The sequence below is a fragment of the Mirounga angustirostris genome, unplaced genomic scaffold (genome assembly GCF_029215605.1).
Source record: "Mirounga angustirostris isolate CCGP_5_RB_7025 unplaced genomic scaffold, mMirAng1.0.hap1 SCAF_6, whole genome shotgun sequence".
Classification (NCBI taxonomy): Eukaryota; Metazoa; Chordata; class Mammalia; order Carnivora; family Phocidae; genus Mirounga; species Mirounga angustirostris.
The window spans coordinates 40,937,891-40,953,372 of NW_026991714.1; the positions used below are offsets into that span (position 1 = coordinate 40,937,891).

The 15,482-nt window shown below is 37.2% G+C and overlaps 1 protein-coding gene across 1 annotated transcript in view; it reads right to left on the reverse strand.

Annotated features, from left to right (window-relative positions):
* The window catches only part of ACBD6 (acyl-CoA binding domain containing 6), a 218,702-nt gene that overhangs the window by 94,543 nt on the left and 108,677 nt on the right, over positions 1–15,482 (reverse strand). The window contains 1 exon segment of the mRNA XM_064594185.1: positions 14,538–14,627. Coding sequence (XP_064450255.1) covers positions 14,538–14,627 — 90 coding nt within the window.

Below are 15,482 nucleotides of genomic sequence, written 5' to 3' on the forward strand. Positions count from 1 at the left end.
AGGCTCTAACTGCTAGGATAAATGAGGCAGAAGAGAGAATTAGTGATACAGAAGACCAAATGATGGAAAATAAAGAAGCAGAGAAAAAGAGAGATAAACAACTACTGGATCACGAGGGCAGAATTTGAGAGATAAGTGATACCATAAGACGAAACAACATTAGAATAATTGGGGTCCCAGAAGAAGAAAGAGAAAGAGGGGCAGAAGGTATATTGGAGCAAATTATAGCAGAGAACTTCCCTAATTTGGGGAAGGAAACAGCCATCAAAATCCAGAAGGCACAGAGAACCCCACTCAAAATCAATAAAAATAGGTCAACACCCCGACATCTAATAGTAAAACTTACGAGTCTCAGAGACAAAGAGAAAATCCTGAAAGCAGCTCAGAAGAGATATGTAACCTACAATGGTAGAAACATTAGATTGGCAACAGACCTATCCACAGACACCTGGCAGGCCAGAAAGGACTGGCAGGATATATTCAGAGCACTAAATGAGAAAAATATGCAGCCAAGAATACTCTATCCAGCTACGCTATCATTGAAAATAGAAGGAGAGAGAAAAAGCTTCCAGGACAAACAAAAACTAAAGGAATTTGCAAACATGAAACCAGCCCTACAAGAAATATTGAAAGAGGTCCTCTAAGCAAAGAGAGAGCCTAAAAGCAACATAGACCAGAAAGGAACACAGACAATATACAGTAACAGTCACCTTACAGGCAATACAATGGCACTAAATTCATATCTTTCAATAGTTACCCTGAATGTAAATGGGCTACATGCCCCAATCAAAAGACACAGGCTATCAGATTGGATAAAAAAACAAGACCCATTGATATGCTGTCTGCAAGAGACTCATTTTAGAACAAAAGACACCTCCAGATTGAAAGTGAGGGTGTGGAAAACCATTTACCATGCTAATGGACACCAAAAGAAAGCTGGGGTGGCAATCCTTATATCAGACAAATTAGATTTTAAACCAAAGACTGTTTAATAAGAGATGAGGAAGGACACTATTTCCTACTTAAAGGGTCTATCCAACAAGAAGATCTAACAATTGTAAATATCTATGCCCCTAACATGGGAGCAGCCAATTAATAACAAAAGCAAAGAAACACATTGACAACAATACAATAATAGTGGGGGACTTTAACACCCCCCTCACTGAAATGGGACAGATCATCTATGCAAAAGATCAACAAGGAAATAAAGACGTTAAATGACACACTGGACTAAATGGACTTCACAGATATATTCAGAACATTCCATCCCAAAGCAACAGAATACACATTCTTCTCTAGTGCCCATGGAACATTCTCCGGAATAGATCACATCCTAGGTCACAAATCAGGTCTCAACCGGTACCAAAAGATTGGGATCATTCCCTGCCTATTTTCAGACCACAGTGCTTTGAAACTAGAACTCAAACACAAGAGGAGAGTCAGAAAGAACTCAAATACATGGAGGCTAAAGAGCATTCTACTAAAGAATGTGAATGGGTCAACCAGGAAATTAAAGAATTTTAAAAATTCATGAAAACAAATGAAAATGAAAACACAACTGTTCAGAATCTCTGGGATGTAGCAAAGGCAGTCCTAAGAGGAAAGTATATAGCAATACAAGCCTTTCTCAAGAAACAAGAAAGGTCTCAAGTACACAACCTAACCCTACACCTAAAGGAGCTGGAGAAAGAACAGCAAATAAAGCCTAAACCCAGCAGGAGAAGAGAAATGATAAAGACCAGAGCAGAAATCAATGAAATAGAAACCAAAAGAACAGTAGAACAGATCAACGAAACTAGGAGCTGGTTCTTTGAAAGAATTAATAAGATTGATAAACCCCTGGCCAGACTTATCAAAAAGAAAAATGACCCAAATCAACAAAATCATGAATGAAAGAGGAGAGATCACAACCAACACGAAAGAAATACAAACAATGATAAGAACATATTATGAGCAACTATATGCCGGCAAATTAGATAATCTGGAAGAAATAGATGCATTCCTAGAGATGTATCAACTACCAAAACTGAACCAGGAAGAAATAGAAAACCTGAACAGACCTATAACCACTAAGGAAATTGAAGCAGTCATCAAAAATCTCCCAACAAACAAAAGCCCAGGGCCAGATGGCTTCCCAGGAGAATTCTACCAAACATTTAAAGAAGAATTAATACCTATTCTTCTGAAACTGTTCCAAAAAATAGAAATGGAAGGAAAACTTCCAAACTCATTTTATGAGGCCACCATTACCTTGATCCCCAAACCAGACAAAGACCCCATCAAAAAGGAGAATTACAGACCAATATCCCTGATGAACTTGGATGCAAAAATTCTCACCAAAATACTACCCAACAGGATCCAAAAGTACATTGAAAGGATTATTTACCACGACCAAGTGGGATTTATCCCTGGGCTGCAAGGTTGGTTCAACATCTGCAAATCAATCAATGTGATACAATACATTGATAAAAGAAAGAACAAGAACCATATAATCCTCTCTATAGATGCAGAAAAAGCATTTGACAAAGTACAGCATCCTTTCGTGATCAAAACTCTTCAGAGTATAGGAATAGAGGGTACATACCTCAATATCATAAAAGCCATCTATGAAAAACCCACAGAAAATATCATTCTCAATGGGGAAAAACTGAGAGCTTCCCCAGTAAGGTCAGGAACACGACAGGGATGTCCACTATCACCACTGCTGTTCAACATAGTATTAGAAGTCCTAGCCACAGCAATCAGACAACAAAAAGAAATAAAAGGCATCCAAATTGGCAAGTAAGAAGTCAAACTCTCACTCTTTGCAGATGATATGATACTTTATGTGGAAAACCCAAAGACTCCACCCCAAAACTGCTACAACTCATACAGGAATTCAGTAAAGTGGCAGGATATAAAATCAATGCACAGAAATCAGTGGCATTCCTATACACCAACAACAAGACAGAAGAAAGAGAAATTAAGTCAAGCCCATTTACAACTGCACCCAAAACCATAAGATACCTAGGAATAAATCTAACCAAAGAGGCAAAGGATCTGTACTCAGAAAACTATAAAATACTCATGAAAGAAATTGAGGAAGACACAAAGAAATGGAAAAACGTTCCATGCTCATGGATTGGAAGAACAAATATTGTGAAGATGTCAATGCTACCTAGGGCAATCTACACATTCAATGCAATCCCCATCAAAATACCATCAACTTTTTTCAAAGAAATGGAACATATAATCTTAAAATTTGTATGGAACCAGAAAAAAACCCAAATAGCCAGAGGAATGTTGAAAAAGAAGAGCAAAGCTGTTGGCATCACAATTCCGGACTTCCAGCTCTATTACAAAGCTGTCATCATCAAGACAGTATGGTACTGGCACAAAAACAGGCACATAGATCAATGGAACAGAATAGAGAGCCCAGAAATGGACCCTCAACTCTATGGTCAACTAATCTTCAACAAAGCAGGAAAGAATGTCCACTGGAAAAAAGACAGTCTCTTCAACAAATGGTGTTGGGGAAATTGGACAGCCATGTGCAGAAGAATGAAACTGGACCATTTCCTTACACCACACACAAAAATAGACTCCAAATGGTTGAAAGACCTCAATGTGAGACAGGAGTCCATCAAAATCCTAAAGGAGAACACAGGCAGCAACCTCTTCAATCTCAGCCGCAGCAACTTCTTCCTAAAACATCGCCAAAGGCAAGGGAAGCAAGGGCAAAAATGAACTATTGGGACTTCATCAAGATAAAAAGCTTTTGCACAGCAAAGGAAACAGTCAACAAAACCAAAGGACAACCGACAGAATGGGAGAAGATATTTGCAAATGACATATCAGATAAAGGGCTAGTATCCAAAAATCTATAAAGAATTTATGAAACTCAACACCTAAAGAACAAATGATCCAATCAAGAAATGGGCAGAAGACATGAACAGACATTTTTCCAAAGAAGACATCCAAACGGCCAACAGACACATGAAAAAGTGCTCAACATCGCTCGGCATCAGGGAAATCCAAATCAAAACCTCAATGAGATATCACCTCATACCAGTCAGAATGGCTAAAATTAACAAGTCAGGAAACAACAGATGTTGGCGGGGATGCGAAGAAAGGGGAACCCTCCTACACTGTTGGTGGGAATGCAAGCTGGTGCAGCCACTCTGGAAAACAGTATGGAGGTTCCTCAAAAAGTTGAAAATAGAGCTACCATCCAATCCAGCAATTGCACTACTGGGTATTTACCCCAAAGATACAAATGTAGGGATCTGAAGGGGTACATGCACCCCGATGTTTATAGCAGCAATGTCCACAATAGCCAAACTGTGGAAAGAGCCAAGATGTCCATCGACAGATGAATGGATAAAGAAGATGTGGTATATAGATACAATGGAATATTATGCAGCCATCAAAAGGAATGAGATCTTGCCATTTGCAACGACGTGGATGGAACTGGAGGGTATTATGCTGAGCGAAATAAGTCAATCAGAGAAAGACATGTATCATATGACCTCACTGATATGAGGAATTCTTAATCTCAGGAAACAAACTGAGGGTTGCTGGAGTGGTGGGGGGGTGGGAGGGATGGGTTGGCTGGGTGATAGACATTGGGGAGGGTATGTGCTATGGTGAGCGCTGTAAATTGTGCAAGACTGTTGAATCTCAGATCTGTACCTCTGAAACAAATAATATATGTTAAAAAAAAAAAGAAGAAGAAGAAGAAGATATCAGGAGGGGAAGAATGAAGGGGGGAAATCGGAGGGGGAGACAAACCATGAGAGACGATGGACTCTGAGAAACAACCTGAGGGTTCTAGAGGGGAGGGGGGTGGGAGGATGGGTTAGCCTGGTGATGGGTATTGGGGAGGGCATGTTCTGCATGGAGCACTGGGTGTTATGCACAAACAATGAATCATGGAACACTACATCAAAAACTAATGATGTAATGTATGGTGATTAACATAACATAATTTAAAAAAAAAAAGTCAGAATAATAGTTCCCTCAGAGTGGGAGTGGGAAGATCGATATTGATAGGAAGCTCCTTAAGGAAACAAACCTATTGGGGTTTTGGAAATGTTCTCCTTTAATACAGATGGTAGTTGCATAGGTATGTGTGTGTGTATTAAGTTGTGTCCTTAAGATTTTTGTACTATATGTATCTCACTAAATCTATTTTATATGTCAATTCTTTTAAATAATAAAGAAAAACTACTCTAGTACTATCGTACCAAATATCTTTTTTTATTTCAATTTTTATTCATTTTTTATTTTTTTAAGTAATCTTTACACCCAACATGAGGCTCAAACTCATGACCCCAAGATAAAGAGTTGCATGTTCTACCACTGAGCCAGCCAGGGGCCCCTATACCAAGTATCTTTAAAATATGTTATATACGTGTAAGTAGAGAAAATAAAGATGAGAATAAAATGTACTCAAATTTTACACTGGAGCAGTTAAGACTTAGGGGCTTTATTTAGAGTCAGAATGACATGTTCAAATCTAAACTTTATCACTTACTAGCTCTAGGACTTCCCAACCTCCTGTTTCTTCACCAATAAAATGCAGATAACACCTACATTATAGCACTGATGTGATGACTAAAAGAGATAATATATATAAAATGCTTGGTACACAGTAAACACTAAAAAACTGTTTTATATCTTACCCCTCCCCCAGCCCACACACATAATTATAGATGGTTTTACTTACTGTTTTATACTTTTCTCATGACTTTGTTTGTTTTTTGTCTTTTTTCAGATAATGAGGAACTCTGAATTCAAATCTAGAGAGTTTGGAATTTGTCCTATGGGCAGTGCAGTCTTAGAGAGTTTTGACCAGGTCAGTGACATAATAAACAGCAGTCTCAAGAAGTCTCTGTTGGCAGCAATATTCTTGGTGGACTTGGGGAGGAGGAGTAGACTTGGTCAGAAGCAGCAAGACAGCTTGAGGTAGAGAGGTCATTAAGTTAAGCCCCACAACACCCTGGTGAAATCTAGACTTGTCATTATTCCTATACTTCAAAAAAAATACATTTTCTATTTATTTCACGAAACTACATACAGAGATAGAATTTCTTTTTTTTTCAGATTCATTCATTTATTCGTTCATTCCACATATCCTTTTTTTTAACTGAGATGTAACTGACATTCAACATTATATTAGTTTCAGGTATACAACATAATGATTCAATATTTATATACACTGTGAAATGATCACCACAGTAAGTTTAGTTAACATCTCATGTTTTTGAAATCTTTTACAATACATAAACACCAAGGCATTCACGGAGAGGGCACGGTGCTCTCTGCCATTATGTAAACCACAAGTTTATGTAATTTATAAATCACCAAGTCTTAAATATTTCAGTACCACTCAAACAAAATATTTTCCACTTGAACTGCATTAACACCTACTACACAGTGTAAACACCTAACACCACAGATGCTCCCACTTCTCCCTCAGCCCTGCTGAGTTCCTTAATATTACTTTACAGTAAATCTTAGAAAACCTAGTAATAAATCTTCAGCATTCAAATACCTCCAGTGTGCGCTGGGAGTAGTTTTAATCTTTCTCCAGGGTTTGAAAGATCAAAATTACTCAAGAGGTCTGTGGGGTGTATGTGTGTATATTTAACCCATATCCTAATTTCAAATATGGTTAAGAACCTAAGTTCCAGAGTTGAACTAAAAATCAATACCAAGCAGTGGAAGAGACAAAAGTGTGTCCATAATACTGCTAGATAACAAATGAAATCTATAAAGGATCTTTCTTAGAAATAAAATAAAAAGTTCCAATTCCATCAGTCACAGAATATAGAAACTGCAGTGCAATAAAAGTACATATGAGATATACTGACGGGTAAAAATGACAGAAAAACACAGAGTAGACTTTGACATATCTCTAATTACGACTCTGTTTCAGGCTAATGGTAAAAATTAGTCTTCAGATAGTTGATAACATCAGCCTGTCTCTGCTGGGTTAGTACCACGATCTGTGGCCAAGCAAATACTTCTAATAAAATTGATTTTCCTTTTTGGCAACCAATAGGCCAGTCAATAGTAATGTTGTTTAAGAAAGATTGAATCATGAGGGAGATGAACCCTTCCTTCCATTTATTATGTTTGTATTGTCTATATTTGAAGAGTTTTCAATAACGAAACCAAAGAAGAAATTACAAGGGGAAAGCTATTCTGAGAGCTAATCTCCAAAAGCCCTGTGACTTGGAAGCATGTTAGCAATCCAAACTGACAAAGCCAAGAGCATTCCCTTAACTGAAGCCAAACTGTATGGATTAGGATTGTCAATAACAAAGGAAAATCGAGGCTAGGGGCAATATAAAGTAGTCCTGTGAATACAAAGATGTCAAGGAAAAAACTGGCTGCACATAGTCCTAAATGATCCATCCAAAAACCTACATGAAACTTTTACTTTGCATTAAAACTGGTGTTCTGTAAAGAGTATTCCATAAGGCCACATAAGGCAGTTTTTGGATTGTTTGTCTTATATTAACCAAACATAATACAAGAAAAACATAGACAAAAACCTCACGCTATTCCTAACTTGAGAACATTTCCCTCTAAAATACCCCCTAACAATGCAAACCAAATAAAAGACATGAGTGCACCAATACTTTGTTGTTTTGTTTTTTAACTTACTTAACTTTATGGTAGTGGATAGGGGAAGCAAGGGATGGAAACATGATTTAAAAGTTCATAAAGAAAAATAAACAAGTAAAAATCACAGGAAAATTTCTCAAAAAGTAGTGAAGGAACCTATCCTACAAGATATTAAAAAATATTTTGAAGCTATAATCCTTAAAACATCATAGCACAAGTACATGAACGGAAAAACAGAGCAATGGGATAGGAAACAGCCCCAGAAATACCCCGAAATAACACAGAGGAAGTGAGAACATGGAAAAAAGAAAGATACTTCAAATCAATAGAGGAAAGATTATTCAATAAACATCACTGAACAAATGATTAATCATCCACACAAAAATAAAATTGGCACCATCTGGACAAAAATAAAATCTCTATTACATACATGTGACACAAATTAATTCTGGATGGATCAAGGAAACCATGAAATGAAAGTACGAGAAGGAAACATGGCGAAAAATTTTAATATTTTTATTACAAAGTGCTAATTTTCCTTAATATATAAAAAGTTCCTCTAGGGACGCCTGGGTGGCTCAGTTGGTTAAGCGCCTGCCTTCGGCTTGGGTCGTGATCCCGGGGTCCTGGGATCGAGTCCCACATCGGGCTCCCTGCTCAGCGGGAAGCCTGCTTCTCCCTCTGCTTGTGCTCACTTGCTCTCTCTCTCTCTCTCTCTCTCTCTGACAAATAAATAAAATCTTTAAAAAAAAAAAAAATTCCTCTAAATGAAGAAGAAAACATCAATCTAATGGGAAACTGAGCAAAGCATATGAGCAGATATTTCACAGAAAATGAAATACAAATGGTTCTTGGTTACAGGAAAGGATGCGCAACACATTGGTCCATTTATATGGTATCAGTTAAATAAATTATGATACATCTCTATAAAGGAATATTATGCAGACATTAAAAAAAGTAAGGCAGCACTATCAATACTGATATAGAACAATCTCTAAGATAAAGAAGCAAGTGTGTGTAGTTTGCTACGTACATGCTTATATATATATATAACATATCCTGCATGGATATATATAAAACTAGTAATAGATATGTCTCCAGAAGAGGGAACTGGGTGGCTGGGAAACAATGATGGGAGGAAGAGTTTTTAAAAATGAGTCTTTTGCGTTTTTTGAGGGGTTTTTTTCTTTTAAGATTTTATTTATTTATTTGACAGAGAGAGAGAGCACAAGCAGTGGGAGCAGCAGGCAAAGGGAAAGGGAGAGGGAGAAGCAGGCTCCCCGCTGAGCAGGGAGCCCGATGCGGGGCTCGATCCCAGGACCCTGGGATCATGGCCTGAGCTGAAGGCAGACACTTAACTGACTGAGCCACCCAGGTGACCCGAGGTTTGTTTTTTTTTTTTTTTAATATACATAGTACCTACTAAAAAAAAAATAAATGAAATATATATATATTTCAAGGCAAATTATGGCAGCAGGCTCAAAGCTAGGGAACTGGCCCAACAAGAATGCATACATGTCTAATGGGAAAGAAGTATTTCTTCTGATAAAGCAACAAGGACACCCAAAAAGTTCTGGTAAATGCTTAGGTCCTTTCTGGTACTCATGTTCTATTTTTCTAACATTTTGTCAACTTCTTTATAAGCCAATATTACTTTATTCAATAATCACTGAGCATCTACAGTATGTCAGATATTACGCGAGGCACTGGTGATACAACCAGACTCTAGTACCTGTATATGGTAGCGCTGACAGTACAGACATGTAATCAGCCAATTACAATACAAAGTGATTGTACTGTAATAACTCTTTGATGAGCTTAAGAACAGGGAGCTATAAACTACTGAGTGTGTCTAAGTGGCTGAGTGAAGGAAGGCTTCCTGGAGCAAGTAATGTGTAGGCTGAGGCACAGGAAGGAGAATGAAGGAGAGAGAAAATAGCATATATAAAGGCCAAGAGGAGAGCAGCATGTCAAGTCCTTCAAAGAAATGAAGCTTAGCACACCAGGGATGGGGCATAAGCAAGGAGCATGCTGAGAAATAAGTGGAGATGTAAGATCATGAAGGGCTTTCCAGGGCACATGAAATTTAGATTTTGCCTTAGAAAAATAAAAGTAAACAAGAAAACAGTGGCAAATTAGCATTTTAGAAAGGTTCTCCAGGAATTTCCATTGAAAAATGGAAAATATACTGAAGGATATCAAGATTAGAAGCAGAAATATAGTTCAGAGCTGCTGAAATAATTTAAGAAGCCTGAACTAGTGTACTAGAAATGTTGAAATAGAGAAGTGAGTAGATGGGCGCCTGAGTGGCTCAGTCGTTAAATGTCTGCCTTCAGCTCAGGTCATGATCCCAGGGTCCTGGGATCAAGCCCCACATCGGGCTCCTGGCTCCGCGGGAAGCCTGCTTCTCCCTCTCCCACTCCCCCTGCTTGTGTTCCCTCTCTCGCTGTGTCTCTCTGTGTCAAATAAATAAATAAAATCTTCTTAAAAGAGAGAAGTGGGTAGATGTGGAGATATACTTAGAAGACAGAACCGACAGGACTTGAATGGGTATGAAAATGAGAGAAGAATCAAGGATGATCCTGGAAAACTGGTTGGATGATGGTGCCAACCACGGTGAGGGGTAGTGGCAGTTGTTGAGAGATGGTAGGTCCAGTGTAGGATATTGTGACTCTGAAGTGTCTGAGGGAGAGCCAAGAAGAGATATATGTTTTTAGACCTACTGGCTGAGATCTGGATTAGTGATAAAGCTTTCTCTTATTCTCTGTGAAATGAGAGAATCTGAGAATGAGAAGGACTATAAGACTTTTCAGGCAAAATTAAAGAGGGATACCATAATTTATGATAATATCAGAGTTGTATAATTTTTTTTTCTAGCTTGCCCAGAGACTAGGTGTACATGTGTAAAAGGCAGGTAATTGGATTAATCAGAATTAGGCTTTTCCCATGTGGCTTTAACAGTTGAAAAACAGACAGAATAGAGATGAAGATGACTATAATAGCATGAGAATGGATAAAATGAGCTGAAATGGGAGAAGGCAGAGCAGTAAAGAAACTAGAGATTTCTTTTAGGTCAAATAAGAAATTTAGAGTGAAGTGGAGAGTGTAGTTAGAACTAAAAACTTTAGGTTTAATGAAAAAAGCCAGGATGATCCCAAAGGCCTAAAGGGCTAGACTGGAATGGATATATATGGTAATTAATGTTATGTAAAAAAAAAGCATTTTATATCTAATATACTAAATTAAAAAGTAAACACCTAGAACAAGACAAGGATACCCATTTATATTACTTCTATTTGACATAGTACTAGAAGGCCTAGTCAGAGCAAGTAAGCAAGAAAAATAAAAGGAATCCTGGGGCACCTGACTGGCCCAGTCAGTAGAGAATGTGACTCTTGATTTGGGGTCATGAGTTTGAGCCTCACACTGGGTGTACAGATTACTTAAAAAAAAAAGAAAAGAAAAAGAGAAGGAATCCAAATTGTAAAGGAAGAAGGAAAATTATCTCTGTTTATAGACAACAAACATGATCTTATATGTAAAAAAACCCCAAAGATTCCATAAAAGCTGTAAGAACTAACAAATGAATTCAGCAAAGTTGTAGGATACAAAATCAACATGCAAAAATCAGCTGTGTTTCTGAACACTAACAATGAACAATCCAAAAAGGAAATTTAGAAAACAATTTCATTTACAATAGCATCAAAAAGAATAAAATACTTAGGAATAAACTTAACCAAGGAGGTGAAAGAACTATACACTGAAAACCACAAAATGCTGCCTAAAGAAATTAGAGAAACCAATAAATGGAAAAACAACCCATAGAGTGGAAGATATAACATTGTTAAGATGCCAATACCCCCCTAAGTGATCTACAAATTCAATGCAACCCCTATCAAAATCCCAATGACATTTTTTGCAAAAATAAAAAAAAAATCCATCTTATTAAGCAACCCAGAATAGCCAAAACAATCTTGAAAAAGTAAAACAAAGTTGTATGGCATCTGGCTGGCTCAGTTGGAGGAGCATGTGACTCTTAATCTCGGGGTTGTGAGTTTGAGCCCCACATTGGGTGTAGACATTACTTAAATAAATAAGTTAAATAAAAAAAAAAAAGACAACAGAAAGTTGGAGGTGTCACAGTTCCTGGTTTCAAATTTTACTACAAAGTTATGGTAATCAAACCAGTGTGGTAAGGGCACAAAGACAGAAATATAGACCAATGGAATAGATATAAAGCCTAAACCCTCATATATATGATCAAATGATTTTTGACAAGGGTTCTAAGACCATTCAATGGGGAAAAGACATTTCAACAAATGATGCTGAGAAAACAGACTATCCACGTGCAAAAAAATGAAGTTGGACCCCTACCTTAGGCCATATACAAAAACTAACTCAAAATGGGTCAAAGACCTAAACATATGATCTAAAATTATAAAACTCTTAAACATAGGGAAAAAGCTTCAAAATATTGAATTTAGCAATGATTTCTTGTATATGATACTAAAAGCACAGGCAACAAAAGAAAAAAATAGGTCAGGCAGACTTCATCAAAATTTAAAACTGTTGTGCATCAAAGGACACTATCAACAGAGTGAAAGACAATTCACAGAATGGGAGAAAATATTTGCAAATCATGTATCTGACAAGGTTTTGACATCCAGAATATATAAGGAATTCCTACAACTTAACTTAAAAATACAAACAACTCAATTTAAAAATGCGCAAAGGACACAAACAAAGAAGATATACAAAGGGCCGATAATCGAGTGAAAAGATGTTCAACATCACAAATCATTAGGGAAATGCGTATTAAAACCACAATGAGATACCACTTCACACTCAGTAAGATCCCTATTATCACAAATACAGAAAATAACAAGTGTTGGTAAAGATGTGAAGAAACTGGAATACTTGTGTATGGCTGATGGGGATGTATAATGGTGTAGCCACTGTGGAAAATGGTATGGTGACTCCTCAAAATATTCCACAAAGAATTACCATATGCTCAAGCAATTCCACTTCTGGGTATATACTCAAAAGAAGTGAAAGCAAGGACTCAAATAAACATTTGTTTCCTATGCTTATAGGAGGATTCATCACAATAGTGAAAAGGGGAAAGCAACCCAAGTGTCCATAGATGGATATTTGGATAAACAAAATGTGGTATATACATACACTGATATATTATCTAGTTTTAAAAAGGAAGGAAATTCTTTTTATTTTTTTAATTTTTAATTTATTTGAGAGAGAGGAGAGAGAGAGAGCAAGAGTGGGGGAGGAGCCAAAGGAGAGGGAGAAGCAGACTCCCCGCTGAGCAGGGAGCCAGACATGGGGCTCGATTCCAGGACCCTGGGATCAGACTCTGTGCCAAAGGCAGACGCTTAACCGAATGAGCTACCCAGGCGCCCCTAAAAAGGAAGGAAATTCTGACTCATGCTACCAACATGGAGGATCCTTGAAAATATTATGTTAAGTGAAATGAGTCAGTCAAAAAAGGACAAATATTATAAAATTCCACTTATATGAGATACTTCGAATAGTCAAATTCATGAAGGTAGAAAGTAGAATTGTGGTTGTTAGGAGCTAGGGAAATGGGTAGTTAGTTAAGGATTCAGAATTTCAGTTGGGGAAGAAGAAAAAGTTCTAGAGGTGAATGGTGGTGATGGTTGAACAATTTGAATGTACTTAATGCCACAGAACTGCACACTTAAAAATGGTTAAAATGGTAAATTTTATGTTATGTATATTTTGCTACACTAAAAATAAAAAGGAAAGAAAACATAAGGGTAAATCTTAATGACCTTATATTTGGCAATGGTTTAAGTATGACACCAAGAGCACAACCAACAAAAGAAAAAATAGATAAATTGAACTTATATCAAAATTAAAACCTGTGCACCAAAAGACACTATCAAAAAGTGAAAAGAACCCATAAAAAGGAAGAAGATACCTGCAAATCATGTGTCTGACAGTGGTCTACTACCCAGAATATATAAAGAACTCTCAAATCTTAACAACAAAAAGACAACTCAATCTAAAAAGGGGTGAAAGACTTGAATAGACATTTCTCCAAAGGAGATTCAGACTTTGTTAACAAGTACATGAAAAGATATCAACATCACCAGTTGTTAAAGAAATACAAATCAAAATCAAGCAAGATGTGATATCGCTTTGCCCCCAGTATAATGGTTACTAAAAAAGAAAATAAGTGTTGGCAAAGCAGTGGAGAAATTAGAACCCTCATGCATTGCTGGTAGGAATGTAAAATGGTGTGATTCCTGTGGAAATAGTTTGGAGGTTCCTCAAAAACATCAAATTACCATACAACTCTGAAATCCTACTCTTAGGTACAGAACCAAAAGAACTGAAAAGAAGCGTTCAAAAACACATACATGAATTGCTCACAGCAATTATTCACAACTGCCAAAAAATGGAAATAACCCAACTGTCCATCAACTGACGAAATGATAAACAACATGTGGTATGCCGTACAACGGTATAATATTTAGCCATAAAAAAAATGAAGTACTGTTACATGCTACATGATGAACTTGAAAACATTATGCCAAGTGAAAGAAGCCATTGATTATGATTCCATTTATATGAAATATCCAGAGTAGGCAAATCCATTGAAACAGAAAGCATCCAGAGTAGGCAAATCCATTGAAACAGAAAGCGGATTAGTTGTTGCCAAGTCTGTGATGAGGGGGAAATAGGGCGTGACTGCTTAGCAAGTACAAGGTTTCCTTTTGGGGTAACGAAAATGTGAAACAAGAAAGTAGCAACAGTCACACAACACTGTTAAGTGTATGAATGCCAATGAACTTTACACTTTAAAGTGGTTAATATGGTGAATTTTATGTTGTGCGAATTTTACCTCGATTTTTTTAAAAAAGCTCCCTCTTTATCAGTCTTACCTGACAGTTAATATCAGCTCTATATTGTAGCAGGACTGTAACTAGTTCTTTATGTCCTCGATCACATGCCCAATGGAGTAGAGCTCTTCCCTAAAATCACACAAAAAAGAAATGAATTTGTTGTTCCAGTTATGAGGCCTGGTAAAACATACTTTTTTCGTTGAGAATCATGTATATATTTTATTATTATTTTTATCGGAGTATAGTTGACATACAATGTTACATTAGTTTCAGGTGTACAACACAGTGATTCAGCTTCTCTATACGCTATGCTATGCTCACAAGTGTAGCTGCCATCTGTCACCATACAATTCTCTTTTTTAAATTTTTTATTGTTATGTTAATCACCATACATTACATCATTAGTTTTTGATGTAGTGTTCCATGATTCATTGTTTGCATATAACACCCAGTGCTCCATGCAGAACGTGCCCTATTTAATACCCATCACCAGGCTAAGCCATCCCCCCACACCCCTCCCCTCTAGAATCCTGTTTGTTTCTCAGAGTCCATCGTCTCTCATGGTTCGTCTCCCCCTCCGATTTCCCCCCCTTCATTCTTCCCCTCCTGATATCTTCTTCTTCTTCTTTTTTTTTTTTTAACATATACTGTATTATTTGTTTCAGAGGTACAGATCTGAGATTCAACAGTCTTGCACAATTCACAGTGCTCACCATAGCACATACCCTCCCCAATGTCTATCACCCAGCCAACCCATCCCATCCCTCCCACCCCCCACCACTCCAGCAACCCTTAGTTTGTTTCCTGAGATTAAGAATTCCTCATATCAGTGAGGTCATATGATACATGTCTTTCTCTGATTGACTTATTTCGCTCAGCATAACACCCTCCAGTTCCATCCACGTTGTTGTAAATGGCAAGATCTCATTCCTTTTGATGGCTGCATAATATTCCATTGTATCTATATACCACATCTTCTTTACC